We start from the raw sequence: 14,823 nt of genomic DNA on the forward strand, positions 1-14,823 counted from the left end.
GGCAACCTTCCGGTTACAGATGAGCTTCCCAATACTAGTGTAAACTAGTGTTTACTGTAGGGTTTTCATAATGAGAGCATACAAAGGGAATGGTTGTGCTCTTTCCCTAAGCTTTAAGGTGTATTTCACTTTTCCCTGAAAAAAGGGGAAAAAAGCTCAGGTGGGGAAAAAAAAAAAAGCTGAAAAGTATTTAACCAGCACACAAAAGCCTAATATTACCTTCAGGAAAAAGTAGAGACCAAAATTAAACCACAAGGTGATTGAAAAGACCTTTAATCCAGATCATTTCATCTTCACTCCCCTCCTTCTCTGCCTCCTCTTCAGTACTACCAGTTCACCATCGGCACTCAGAGGGAGGGGCGTCTCCTCTGTAATGGCCACTACCCAGAAATCTTGGTGGTGGATGCCACCAGCCTGGAGGTCCTGTACTCGCTGGTGTCTAAAATCTCTCCTGACTGGATTAGCTCTATGAGCATCATCCGATCCCACCGCACACAAGGTGAGAGTTTCCCTCAGGTTCACTGCTTTGAATGTTAGCTTGCAGACTGCCCTGCACAAAACATCATCGCTGTGGACTTCTTCATGTTTGTACTTGTGAATAAGCTATGTTCTGTCTCTGTGCAGAGGACACGGTTGTAGCGGTGTCAGTGACGGGCATCCTGAAGGTCTGGATCATAACACCTGAGGTCAGCAGAATGCAGGTACACCTCCATACAGGTGTTTATTAAAACGCGCATCAGGCTTCAGTTATACCATCGTAAATGAAGCTGTAAATAAAGTAAAGCTAAGAAAACACAGACCTCCCCAGTCCTACTTAGATTAGAATATCATAGACTGTATATAAAAGATAGATGTGGCCAGCTTGATGTCACCCATTGGTTCCTGGACAGTTTTAAAAAGGTACCAGCATTTAGTGGAGGTCAGGCCTAACAAGTTTACTAGAGTCTGTTTCAGCATACCTGTCGCAGCGATAATTTTAAAGTATTATAATCTGATGGAGGAGTGTCAATAGTCTAAACATGTTTATTTCTGATATAAAGTTGGACATTTAAACGTGAGAGTCTGTGGAGAGTCGCTCACTTTTGGAGCCAGCCTCAAGTGGACGTTAGAGGAACTATAACTTTTGGCACTTCAGCCCAGGAGGTTGTTTAAAAATCAAGGAAAAAAATACTTCTTTTCTGTGTCTCCAGCATTGATGCATGGCTCTGCTCAGGATCTAACTTGTAATTTCTTTTTCTGTTTTTTCAGGACTTGGACCCTGTGTTTGAAGAGGAGTCCAAACCGATCTACTGTCAGGGCTGCCAGAGCATCTCCTTCTGCACCTTCACTCAGAGCAGCCTGCTGGTCGTGTGCTCCAAATACTGGAGGGTAAGAACCTGCACGAACCACTCGGGGGTTGTTTTTGCTGGCATGATGGTCACAGTGGTGATTGAGCGTGATGAAATGCTCCTGTGTCTGGTTAACTATTTTAAACTGATCAAAATAGATTGAACAAAGTTGGTAGAGTGAAAGAAAGGTTATCATGTAATACCATTTTAGCCAATCACATGAAGCCTGTACTATGTAGGAGGTAACTCGAGGGTTACCCTTGGGTTTTCTATACTATGAAGATGGTTTACTTCTTACTGGGTAAATCATTATGGTTTGCTCCACCTGCTGTTGGAGCAGTGCAGTGTACCTGTTGTACAGAGAAATGAGTTTTATATGTGCAGCTTTTTAAGTCATACCCTACTAAAGCCAACGATTTAACCCAAACTTTGTGTCAACTGTGCATGTATTAAGGTGGTGATTTAGGAAATGTATAAAATGTTGTCATACTTGATTATAATCTGCTGGTAAACCTCTTTTATTCTTCTGGAAGTGCATCCAAAAGAAACCAGGAAAAACTCTGTACTGTGGTCCCTCATTTATCTCAGGTGTTACATTCTAAAAGTAACCCGCGATAGGTGAAAGTATCCAGCTTTATTACAATTATTATAGACGTTTTAAGGCTGTAGAACCCCTCACTACACACTTTATACACTTTTCTCAGACAGACATGAACATTTTCACACTTTTCTCTCCTGTTTAAACACTCTCAAAGTTCAAACCTTCGTAGAAAAATAAGTCATGTATTATAGAGGAAACAAGAAGAATGAGTTGATTAAAGCTTGACTTACTTTGCTGTTTTGTTTCGCTTAATGCGCCTTATAATCCAAAAAACACGGTAACTTCTACCTTCCTTTAGCATGTCCAGAATTCCAACTTTTTGTGCGATGGTTAGCAACATTTTGTCGACATTGTTGTGTTTGTTGGGGAGAAAACTTACAAACATGCAGTACAGCACTTCACTCACACTGCTAGCGATTGCAGATTTATGTAAATTCGACAAGCTGAACACATTCTGTACTGGACAGGAGACACGGCATGGAGGAGATTGATTGACTATGGTCTACAGCCGATCCGGACACAGCACACAATGCGCTGTTAACAAAAACAAAGAAACAACCATAAGCTTTGCACACAAAAAATCCGCGAAACAGCGAGGCCGCGAAAGGTGAACCGCGTTATAGCGAGGGACCACTGTATTTGAGTCACACGTTACACTTATGAGACTTTGACTGGTGTTTCTCTGTTTGAAATGTGTGAAATTAACACCCTGATTAAGGCTTGTGTGTTCAGAGTATTAAAAACTGCTCATCCACTGAGCTAAACATACACTGAGGATTTTGACGATTTTCCAGCCCTGCTACCACAGAGGAGTGCTGATGGTTCTCTACAATATCATCACACAGCAGTCTGAAGTCTTGGCCTGGACAGATGGTTATGTTAATGAATTTTTGTCTGTTTCAGGTGTTTGATGCGGGCGATTACTCCCTGCTCTGCTCGGTGTCCAACGACAATGACCAGTCCTGGACGGGAGGTGAGTTCATCGCCGCGGACAAAGTCATCATCTGGACCGAGGATGGTTGCAGCTACATCTACAAGCTGCCAGCCAGGTAAGCCTGCCGCTCATCTGTCATCACTGCAGGAAAAAGACAGGTTCATCGTCATGACAATTTAACCTAAACATGTCTTTGTGTTTCTTAGCTGCCTGCCTGCTAGTGAGCATTTCCGCAGTGATGTTGGGAAAACCAAAGAAGGTTCAATCCCTCCGCTGGTGTACAGCATCGCTGACCGCTCAGACAAACAGGTGAGTCCTCCATCCGCCTCAGATTGCATGCGCAGGGAGGAAGACGGGAGATTTAACGATTTGATACCAAGTAAATACAGGGCTAGTGTTGCAGATATAGCTACTGATACCGATGCTTATAAGGCAGCCTCTGTTCTTTAAATGGTTTATAGGCTATAAATAGAATAGACTTGACGGGGGCGTCATTTGATTAGTTTAAAAAACTTTGAGAAGTGAGTGAATGAGATCCTAAACACAGTTTGAGAATAACACAGGTAAAACAACATTATTATTATTATTATTATTATTATTATTATTATTATTATTAAGACATGTTTAAGCTAAAAACTTTATACTGTATTTCAGCATTGAGCCTCCATCAGGAAATGTATTTTCACAACTAAAAGTTATGAACTCCAGTTATTCACATTAACTTTCAGTAGTCGGTAAGTCTGCAAACCTGTAACCTTATTGTGCAGCAAACCAGCAGGCCTGTCCTGCTTTTAGCTATGTAAAGCCAACCTAACGTGGTACTAGCTGTCTACTCTGCAATAATATTGATAAATGTGGTTCTTGAAGTCTTCAGGCTGCTTTGTCTTGTCTATATGATTTATTCTATGTGAGGTTCACTTCATGCACCTGGATTAGTACACCTGGTCGTGTATTCAAGATTACAAAAAAGCCAGCAGACATCAGGTCCAACAACAGTTGCAGACATGACCTGTTGTTCCAGGCGGTAGCTCATCCCTGTTTCCCCTTTATTCCTTTAAAGCTTTTAATTTGAAACCGCTGCGGGAAATGTAAATGAAAGGTCTCATCTTGATCCGTGTGCATGAACCTGACTCTGTGTTCTGTTCCTTTCTGGTTTAATTTCCTCAGTTTTTTTTCATGTGTGTATTTATAATTTGTCGTCTTGTTGGTATTAATGTGTTGTCTGTGCCTTTTTTGTTACTTTTGCTGTTTCTACCTTATGCTCCCTCCCTCGCTCCTCTCAGAGGGAAGGAGAGGGAGGTGAGGAGGAAGAGATGGTTTTGGAGGTGAAGTGCTTCCCTCCCAGCGGGTACGACTTGGAGCTCTACATCCCAGAGCCGTTATTCCACCACCGGCCTCTAGAGGCACCTGTAAGCCCAAGAAAAATACATGGTGAAAGCGAAGGCAGGAAGAAGAAGGTTTCACTGTCATGGCTAAGCTGCAAAAGCTACAAGAGGCAGAATAAGAGTTTTTAGAATTGTATTCCTTACTTTGGAGAAGCCAGAGCTGAAAAATGCTCGATTAATCTTTCTTTCGAGCTAATTTGTGATATAAATTATTCTTAGGGTCCAGGTGGGGTCAAAAATATATTATTTTGAAATGCTTGGAGCATTTACAAACTGACTTTGGGACTTTGCAGCTCATCCAGAAAGTGACAACCAGGTGAGAAGAGCGAACTGTGAGAACAGCAGTGAAAGTGTTGATGTCAGCTCAGTGGCTCACATTCTTCAGCTCACACTTTTCAGCCGTAAAAACACACCATCCCATGTCATCAGGGGGTGCAAAAGTCCTTTAAACACTAGGTAAAGACCCAACACTATTAGAGGGAAAACCTTAACAATCAGAACATCTGCTATGACCAAACACTTGGCAACAGTGGAGAGGAAGAACTGCTTTTTCTTCCAGGATCATGGAGGTGCAGATCTCCGATTGCTGTAGCCATTTCCGGGTTCAAATGTGCCTTCGGTTCTTAAAAGAAAGCAAACACTTAGGCACCACTAAGACAAATGCTTTTGATTGGTTAGTGAAGTTTGGCTTGTTGACATAGTGATGTGGTGCGTGGTGGGCAGATGTTTCCAAAAAAACCAGATGATCCTGATGTGCCATTTTACTTGGGGAAAATCTAGGAAACACTTTTAAATCTGCAGTCTGAGAGTGACTGAGAGTGTTGGGATACTGTGAGTCTATACGAGGCCTGTAAGATGTAATGGGACCTGATCATTCAGGACTTTGTTTATCAGAAGAATATACTGAATTTTATATTTTATATATTTGAAAGCGTAGACTAATTCCTGATGTCAGTGAAGCTGTGGCTTAGGTTGTACATAAAATGGCAGTGGTCCAAGAATGAGTCCTTGAGGAACGCCATCATAATAGAAAATGCTAGAAATATGGTAATATCTGTAAGTTTGCTAGGAAAACAAACCACTGACGGCTGCTGTTTTGCTTGTAAGAGGTAATTAGTTGTTTTGAGAGTGAGCTGCTGAGTTGATGACTATTTGAGTGAACTGCCTGTTTTTGTTTGCTCCGCTCTTTGTTTTCCTTCCTGCCTAACCAACTGATGGACTGAACTCACTCTGGTTCACCTGGTTTCACGCTCTCCTCCCACTAAAGCAAAACTTGTCCTCCAAAAGCACCATCACCCTCCTCATCTGTCTTCATGCTGATGAAGATGCATGCAAAGTCCCCCAAGCTGCTTTCTAAGCAAATAATGACCCGCTGAGTCCCGGAGGTCATAACAAACCAAAGGCGCACAATGGGTCAGCCACAGTCAAATAGCCAAAAACTCTACGTTATTTGTGAGGTGTTGATAAATAATAAAAAAAGATATTTAGCTTTGATGGGAACAGCTTTTTTCCCCTGTTAGGGAAGCTACAGAGTGGTTGCTATAATTACCAATGTCCTTTATTTGACAAATGTCTTTGTTTTCTTTTATATGTCTACATTTTCGATAACACAGCAAAAAGGTGGTTATTATCTTGGCATAATGGAAAAGATGGCCATGGTCCACATCAAATGCGAAACATTTCATTGAAGTGAATACCAATTTTTTGGTACTTTTACAATAATGCTTTTTAAAAAATGTGACACATAATTGTAATATGGTGCACAGAACTCGCAAACATAACCAAAGCCAGCGTGAGCTCCAGTGCTAGGGCTGACTTCCTATGATCACCACCAGCTAAATAAATAATCCAAATATAAAATGTAATTTTATATTCATCTGGTGTGATATAATATTTAATGTGATGTAATAATAAGTTATTTACTGTAAATAATATTGTGTTGCTCAGGTGACATTTGTCAGGTCAGCCACAATGAAAAGTGTCATTCTGAAAGAATGAAGTTGATCTAGAACGAGAGATTTTCTAAACTAAAATCAGATTTTTGATTTTCATGGCCAAATTTCCAAAGCTTTTTTTTTTTTTTTCCCATCATCCTTGGTCTAAAATTCTCTTTCCTGGTTGGCCTTTAATTTGAAATATGTACAGGAAGTGTTCAGTTTTACTAACTAAGAGAAGAGTAACTCATAACTTTAGAATTTACAAATTTATTTTTTTAGTAGTGGCATTAATTCTGTACAGTTTTGCTCACTTTTTCTTTTTGCATTAAATATTAAAATAGGTTAAAATAAATTCAGGTTACACATCACAGAACTCTGAATATTGTGTTTCTAGTTATCCAGATGAATGAGGTGCAGTGGGTGGGTGTCCCGTCTCTGTTTTTCTTGCTTCCTCTCTGGTGGTTTTTGCTGAAAACTTAAACTCTCCTTGCTGTTTAATTGTTTGCATCTTTAGTGAAAGATGTGGTTTGGTTTGTGTGTGTTTGTGTGATATTTGGTGGCACTTTGCATACCCTCACTGCTCGTCCACAGCGCTCAGATGAGCTGAACTAACCGATCGTTCTTCACCCCCTCAGCCATTACGCAGTGACGCTACGCCCGCAGGTTCACCGGCTTTCATCATCGCAACCCCCCTACACGCCTGCCAGCACCCCAAACTGCACTCTGAGAATTGTTCTCGCACTGCTCGTCACATTAATTAGTTTTCACTCTTTATTACTTCATGTATTGATAATAGATGTAAGTCAGCCCAGTTTTGGTTAGCGGTGGATTGCTTGTGTTTTTTAGGCAGTAAAAGCTCTGCTGCCCTCCTCCCATCTCCACCATTTTCAGTAACCTTTGGATTTATTTTTTTTTAAAATAGTATGAAATGCTAAAGTGTGACTCTAGTTGCGTTTATTCTCTCCCGGAGAGGTCAGTTTTATCCTGATGTCCAGAATTATTGAGCCAAGGAACAGAATCTGCTCAGATTTTTGGTGATACTCAACCAAACTGATGTCATCTTTTACTCTGCTCTACAAATTTTTACTTCAGAGCCTTGTATCAGGCTCTCATATAACCAAGAGATGGCGCTGAGACAGCCATCCATGAGTTCGGCTTATTTCATCCCAGAGTTAGAAAATAAAAAACAAAACAAAAAAACTGTGGTTGGAGCGCTTGTAGATCAGAGATGTGTGGTTCTGCTTTTCTGCAGTTTGCTGTGTGTTGTTGTTGTTGTTTGAAGACAACCTGAGAGCAAAACCAACCATTTCAGCTTCACTTGGCTCTTAAATTTAAGCTCAGCTTACAAATTCAGCATATTCCAGTATTGGTGGAAGTGTTCTGGCCAATTGGAGAGCCTTTAAAGATGTTTTCCAGCTGTCACCGGGGAGCTTTGAGGCATCACATCTTGTTGGTGTTGACATGTATTTTTTCCTGCCTTCCTCCAGCTCCTCATCTGCCCTCCTGTGACCCGCTTCTTCTTCAGCCGCAGGGAGCCCTTCCATAAGCTGCTGATCCAGGGTGACTCGGCGGGCAGAATGACCCTGTGGAGCATCCCGGACACCTCGCCTCTGCAGCCACAGTCCACCTCCACAGGTAAGGAAGGGGGGAAGATGGTGAGGTTTCTCCGGTAAAAGTCTTTTCATAAAACGTTGCTGTTTTTCTTGAACTTCAAACCTCAGCATGACTTTACGATGATCTCTTTTTTTTTTTTTTTTTTTTTTTTTTTAAGCTTTAAAGCAGCCCATTGTTAACGAGTTGGTACTAACGGAGGTTGTTTTTAGTCTGTTGGTCCAAAAATACAAACAAACAGAAAAACTTGATTCATAGAGTTTCTTTTCTTAAGAAAAATGTGGAAGAGAAAAAAGAAAAGCAGCATAGGTCCCCTTTACAAGATGCCTGATTGCATTGTTCAACTTTCTGGAGAGCTTATTCTTCATCCTCAAGTCTTTCAGAAGGCTGATCTCTAAACGAGTCCTTTGTCTGTTTGTATCACTGCAGAGCTGCAGGTGTCATTCACCATCAGCCTGCAGGAGGCATTTGATAAGCTGACCCCAGTGTCCTCGGGGATCATTGACCAGCTCAGCGTCCTGCCAGGCAAAGACGAACCCATTAAGGTCTGAACACAGAAAACTTCTCATTAAATTATAAAAGAAGTTGTTTTAAAGATTCAAAATATTCTCACAGAGTTGAAAACTTTCAAAAATGAAAACAAACGTGTGTGGGTGTGGGTGTGTGGGGAACGTCCTTTTATTGTGTCCATCAACACGACCCCAAAATAACCTCTTTTGTGAGCACGTGTGCGATAGGGTTTACACAGTGGGGAAACTCTAAGAGAGTGTGTGTGCTTCACCTCAGGTGACGGCCAGCGTCTACATCCCCTCTCAGGGGCGCCTGGTGTGCGGGAGAGAAGACGGCAGCATCATCCTTGTTCCCGCCACTCAGACGGCCATCGTCCAGCTGCTGCAGGGCGAGCACATGCTCAGGAGAGGTGAGACAAACAAAACAAATCCAGGGAAGTTTTGTTTCAATTTGACTCCTTTTACATCAGTTAAGATTCATTTTCATGCCTATTTCTAGTTTTAGTTGACTTTAAAAACCTTTGACCTTTGTGTCGGTCTGTTCTGCAGGCTGGCCGCCTCACCGCACCCTACGAGGCCACCGCAACAAGGTGACCTGCGTCCTGTACCCATACCAGGTCTCGCCGCGCTACGACCAACGCTCGCTGGTGTCTGGGGGAGTGGACTTCTCCGTCATTGTCTGGGACATTTTCACCGGGGAGATGAAGCACATCTTCTGTGTCCACGGAGGGGAGATCACGCAGCTCATCGTTCCGCCAGAAAACTGCAGCGTAAGACCGCCACCGCACGGGTCTATGTCTGCTTTCAGGCTTTGTTCTGCCGTCTCTGCAACACTGTTTGACATTAGATTTAAATGTTACGAGGTTACAGTTGTCATCGTTACTGTGGAAATAAGTTGAGACCTTTGTGCTGTTGTGGTTTCAGAAGCCCACCTGAAACTACACAGAGAGGACTTCGTATTGTTTACATGACATTAAAATAAATGGTTAGAGATGTTTTGCTGCCATGGAAATCACAGTAATGCTGTTGAGTACAATGGCTGAGCTGTTACACACACAAGCTTTAATGAAGACATCAGATGGGCTTCTTCTCATTCTTTTAATAGTAAAGGGTATCTATTGTAACTGTTGCTCATTTCTTGTCACATATGTCCTGTTCCAATTTGGTTCTTCATATTAAAGTAAACTGTGAGGCGGACGCTCAGGCTTCAGGATGCTCTAATCAGTTTCACATAGTTTGTTTCTACTCTTGGCTCTACTTGATGTCATAGAGAGCAGATATCTTTTTTTTTAACCAGTGATATCTGACTCCAGAGATCAGAAGACCTTTGCAGCAGTGCAGTCACTAATGACTAAAAAGGGTCATTCCATTTAAATTGAATCAAATCTGACATCTTGAGTGGTTTTAAATGCTTCGAAATCCTTGAAAATAAAATAATGTTAAACGATTCAGAGGCCGTATTGAGTTTCTACTCTGACTTATTGTCTGCTAACCTCTCGGTGACCTGCAAGCACTTCTTCAGATTCTATGCCTCACCTTCCTGCTGTGTTTCCTCTGCAGACTCGGGTGCAGCACTGCGTCTGCTCGGTGGCCAGCGACCACTCTGTCGGCCTGCTCAGTCTCCGGGAGAGGAAGTGCATCATGCTCGCGTCACGGCACCTTTTCCCCATCCAAGTCATCAAGTGGCGCCCGGCAGACGACTACCTGGTGGTGGGCTGCTCTGACGGCTCTGTGTACGTCTGGCAGATGGACACAGGTAAGAACCAGAGGACCAGGAAGGAGGTGTTTTCACTGTACTAGAACATGGAAACCTTATGACTGTTAAGATACCGATCATAATATTCTATATTAGCCTGTTTGTTAGCTCAAAGGAAAACCTTTGCGAGCTGCTACCAAGGCTTGCAGTTTCCTCCTACTTCTAATCTTAATGCTAAGCATGCATTAAGGGGGGTGGGCGTGCTCTCTGCAGTTCCCCCAATGACCACTAGACACTGGCTTCAAAAGAGTTAGTCCTCATACACTGATCAAATAATTAATACAAGCACTTTTCCTAAGATTCACATCCATATTCCAATAAACATGTCAGATAGCAGCTTGGAGCTCAGTATATTGGATAGGGATACTTTACCATACATTCCCAGCAGGTCCCTGAGGTCATGTGACCAGGGCTTGCTTGCTGTCCAGCACATGAGGCTGAAAACAAAAGGCGACAAAGCTTTTGGAACTGTGGCCCCCAGATTGTGGAACTCTCTCCCTTTGAGCCTGAGATCTGTGGACTCAGTGGTCACGTTTAAAAAAACAGCTAAAAACCCATCTTTTTAAACTTGCTTTTAGTTGATTTTTATTTTTAGGTTTTAGCTTCTGTGAAGCACTTTGTGATTTTTATCTTGAAAGGTGCTATATAAATAAAGTTTTACTTACCATGCAGACTAAAGAGTCAAACACAGCCAACATTATAATAATAATGGATTGCATTTATATAGCGCTTTACAATTCCACTATTCATTCATTCACTCACTGGTGGAGGCAGCTATGGTTGTAGCCACAGCTGCCCTGGGGCAGACTGACAGAAGGGAGGCTGCCATATCGCGCCATCGGCCCCTCTGGCCAACACCAGTAGGCGGTAGGTGAAGCGTCTTGCCCAAGGACACAACGACTGAGACTGTCCGAGCCGGGGCTCGAACCGGCAACCTTCCAGTTACAAGACGAACTGCCAACTCTTTGAGCCACGATCGCCCCTAACCTTCTGATTAGTAGATAGCTGGTCAGCCTCCTGAACTACAGCCACCTAATAATCCCCCAAAACTCGTATTTGTGCCCGATGAACAGGTTTGCTTGTGTTGGCTGAACAATAACTTGGCTCTCGTCCAACAATAGCTCCAAAAAGTCAACATGGCAGCTACATCCTTTGTTTTTTTTGTTTTCCCAGTTAACCTAATTTAAGCTCTGTGCTTAACAATATCCATCTTATCATCCTGACATGAAGAAACGAAGTGAACATCTTCCTCTGTACCTGCTAGCTCCTGTGCAGTCTGCACCATGTGGCACAGCATAGAGGTAGCATTAACTTGAATGATGACTGGGTACTGGAACAGACCGTGTGTGTGTGTGTGTGTGTGTGTGTGTGTGTGTGTGACCTGAATGAGCTGTAGTGCTGGGAAATTGCAGGGTATCTAAGTGTGAAATTAAGGAAGGTGTGTGTGTACTCAGGCGTTAGACATGTAATGGGGCCATGGCTCATGGGCCTTCATCACTCACACACCTATACACACTCAGGTATAATGGTGCCACTTCTCCTCTCACTCAATACCAGAGCCAATACTGATGTCAGCTCTGTCTGCAGCTAATGATGTCTCTCTAAAGCCCGTCTCTTTCTGTAAAGGTGGAGAATTGTTACACTGGAGAAGATCGTCTGTGACCTGAATCATATTCAAGAGACTATAGATAATGATTGTGAGTCTGAGATGGTGTGAGAGAGATTGGAAGATTGATATAAATAAAAGGAGCTTGCAAGGGCAAGAGGAGGGAGACTGATGGAAACAGAAGGCGAGTCTGTGTGATGATAATGAAGAGAGAGAGTGAGAGAGAGAGAGAGGCTGAGATAAAACCATCGATGTGTCAGTTCATCCTGACGATGCCGTACAGGGTCGAGGTCAGAGCTCAGTGCAGTTCTGAGGCCCTGAGAACACAACCACACCTACTGTTCTGTCAAAGTTGAATCAAAACCATTGAGCTTCCCACAAACAAAGTGTGTTGGAAACCCTTAAAGTTTAGGGTTGAGTTGAAGATTTCAGAGATCACTATTGGAGTTCTTCATGGTCAAATTTCTACTTGGTATTAATGAACTGCTTCATCCATATGTAGCTCCTGGGTCTCTGAGCTCAGGGAAATGTTGGCTGTAGCTGGGTCCAATTTGCAGAAGTCTCTTTTTAAAAAGAAGCTTAAGACCCACCTGTGCAGGATTGCTTTAGTTTTATCCAGTGTGAAGCGTATTTTCTGTTTATTCAGATGAAATCACCTTTTAGAGTGCAAGTGGTTCAATTAATTGATTGGGTGGTCAACAGATGACAGGCATTTTTTTTTTAAACATACTTTTAATACAATCTTGTATTGAAGGAAATTACACTGGACATTTTTCACTGTTTCCAATTTACTGATAAAAAGATCAGTGCAGGATGAAAATTGTTTTACAAAACTCTGGCTCTTTCTATTGAATGTTTTTCTCTTGAAATGTCTCTTGAGATATTTTAGGTTTACTTACTGTTTTACATGTAAAAGTTTTATTTTATTTCTGTCTGCTTAAAACACAACTCCTTTGTTTACTTATGGATCTACTATGACTGTTTGTCATTTTAAAATTCGAAATTTAGTTAAATGTAAAATTGGTTTTAAAAAAAAGGGCTTGTAATACACTGCAAGAATTTTCTTTTTCAAACTGCATACGATTGCAGTGTTTCATTTTTATTGCTTTGTATTATCCTTGTGTTGTTTAAACTGAGTGTTACTACCAAATTAACCTAATAACCTTTGAGGACTGTACTGCACTTGAAAGGTTGAGGTATAGAGCTATCTATATCTACCCTATGGATTTAATAGAGGGGCAGCACGGTGGTTAGCACTGTTGCTTCACAGCAAGAAGGTCCACTGTCAGGTCGGGGTCCTTCTGTGTGGAGTTTGCATGTTCTCCTCGTGTTTGTGTGGGTTCTCTCCAGGTACTCCAGCTTCCTCCCACAGTTCAAAGACATGCAGTTAGTGGGGATAGGTTAATTGGTAACTCCAAATTGCCCATAGGCGTACCCTGCCTCTCGCCCTAGACAGCTGGGATGGGTTCCAGCCCCCCTGTGACCCTGACAAGGATAAGCGGCAGAGAATGGATGGATGGATTTAATAGAGTACCATCAGTCAACTAAAACAGTGAGTGCTAAACACCTGCAGCTACAAGGAATTTAAACCATCCAATTAGCAGTTTCTTTCCATGCAAAATCTTTAGCTGGTCTAATTGAGAAATGAATGGGCACAATGAGAAAAAACAAGGCACTTATGTATTAGAAGTTAGCAGTGAATCTATATATTTCAGGTTTACTGTGCACAGGTGTACACCTGCAGGTGGACCAGGGGGTGAAAATATGACTACAGAAAATATGAAAAAATATCAGACTGTTGGTTTGTGTGTAGCTTGTGTCTTCTGAGGCTGAGGCAGATTTGTTTACTGGTTTGGTTCCAGGAGCGTTGGACCGCTGTGTGATGGGAATAACTGCAGTAGAGATCCTGAATGCCTGTGATGAGCTGGCTCCAGCTACTGTGGATGCTCTGAGCCACTCGGCGGTGAACCTGAAACAGGCGATGACCCGCCGCAGCCTGGCCGCACTGAAGAACATGGCTCAACACAAACTGCAGACGCTTGCCACCAACCTGCTGGCTGCAGACAATGCTGACAAGGTGAGGACGACCACTAAAAGTCACAAACACACTGGAAGAAATAAGTTAAACAGAAAAAGGCACAAAACAAAGAAATGTGCATATAACGGTTGACCTGTAGCATGTATACAGGAATATTTGTTTACCATCAGATCCTGAGCAATCCAAATGCAGGCAACGCTTGTTTTTTCTGCACACTGTGAGGTTGTTGGTATTTATTAAATTCAAAGGAAAGACCCTGACTCTCAGCCACCTGTGGGGAATAATGGTCTAGATTGTATTTGTTAGCTGAATTAACATGCTAGATATTTCAATATGTTAGATCAGTAAAGGGGTAAGCAAGCAAAATTGTATTTTGACAATACAGCAAAAATGTCAAAACAAATATTGTTAAAATGACAAGTTTTAAGCTGCTTTTTAAGACAGATCACTGAGCAACAGATCACACGTTTGCAGGTACACGTCTTTGGTCCTCATTATAGTTTTCGTTATACATTTATTGTGAAATCTGTTTACTTTAAGTCATTGAGATTAGCATCTCTTTTTAAAGAGAGTCCTCAAAAACCCATATACAACAGTATAAAGAGTAGTGAGTATATTTTGAAAGCACCTGCAAGTACAACTGCAGATATAAATATAAACTGTTGCAGCGCCTTAGAAACAGGGGACAGCAGACAAGCCTGATATCCACCAAAATGACTTGATGTTCTGTTAATGACCTGAAACTACTGACTGAGCCCGTTAAGTTCATAGAGGTCACAGAAGACCATAGAAGTCGAAGGAGTCGCCCCCTGGTGGTCATTAAAATAATAGAGGTTCCGCATTGACGTCACTTTCAGCAATCTGATTCAGATTGGGAATCTTTTCAACACTTTGTGGTAAATCCTGATTCTACTTTTATTTATTTAGTTTTTGCTCAAAACAAAGATTTGTTTTCTAAACCTTCTTAGACTGAAGCTGAGGTTTGTCAAATGTTAATTTTTTTCATTTCTACGAAGTTCAGATGTCTCTTTATGTTCCTCATATAATGATTTTCTCTTTGCATCATTCACCACACACACACACACACACACACACACACACACACACACACACACACA

General features: G+C 42.0%; 1 protein-coding gene across 3 annotated transcripts in view; it reads left to right on the plus strand.

The window, feature by feature from the left end:
* The window catches only part of LOC102300574 (WD repeat-containing protein 7), a 104,751-nt gene that overhangs the window by 4,635 nt on the left and 85,293 nt on the right, over window positions 1-14,823 (plus strand). For 2 of the 3 annotated variants that reach the window (XM_005944381.2, XM_005944384.2), the window contains exons 5-15: window positions 325-499; window positions 625-701; window positions 1,249-1,368; window positions 2,833-2,978; window positions 3,070-3,172; window positions 7,673-7,820; window positions 8,226-8,341; window positions 8,583-8,715; window positions 8,855-9,075; window positions 9,866-10,061; window positions 13,530-13,744. In XM_005944381.2, coding sequence (XP_005944443.1) covers window positions 325-499; window positions 625-701; window positions 1,249-1,368; window positions 2,833-2,978; window positions 3,070-3,172; window positions 7,673-7,820; window positions 8,226-8,341; window positions 8,583-8,715; window positions 8,855-9,075; window positions 9,866-10,061; window positions 13,530-13,744 — 1,650 coding nt within the window. The remainder of the gene's footprint in view (window positions 1-324; window positions 500-624; window positions 702-1,248; window positions 1,369-2,832; window positions 2,979-3,069; window positions 3,173-7,672; window positions 7,821-8,225; window positions 8,342-8,582; window positions 8,716-8,854; window positions 9,076-9,865; window positions 10,062-13,529; window positions 13,745-14,823) is intronic. The other variant, XM_005944383.2, reaches the window with a different exon arrangement.

Source organism: Haplochromis burtoni, unplaced genomic scaffold (assembly GCF_018398535.1).
Source record: "Haplochromis burtoni strain Fernald_Lab_line unplaced genomic scaffold, NCSU_Asbu1 Contig_382, whole genome shotgun sequence".
Classification (NCBI taxonomy): domain Eukaryota; kingdom Metazoa; phylum Chordata; class Actinopteri; order Cichliformes; family Cichlidae; genus Haplochromis; species Haplochromis burtoni.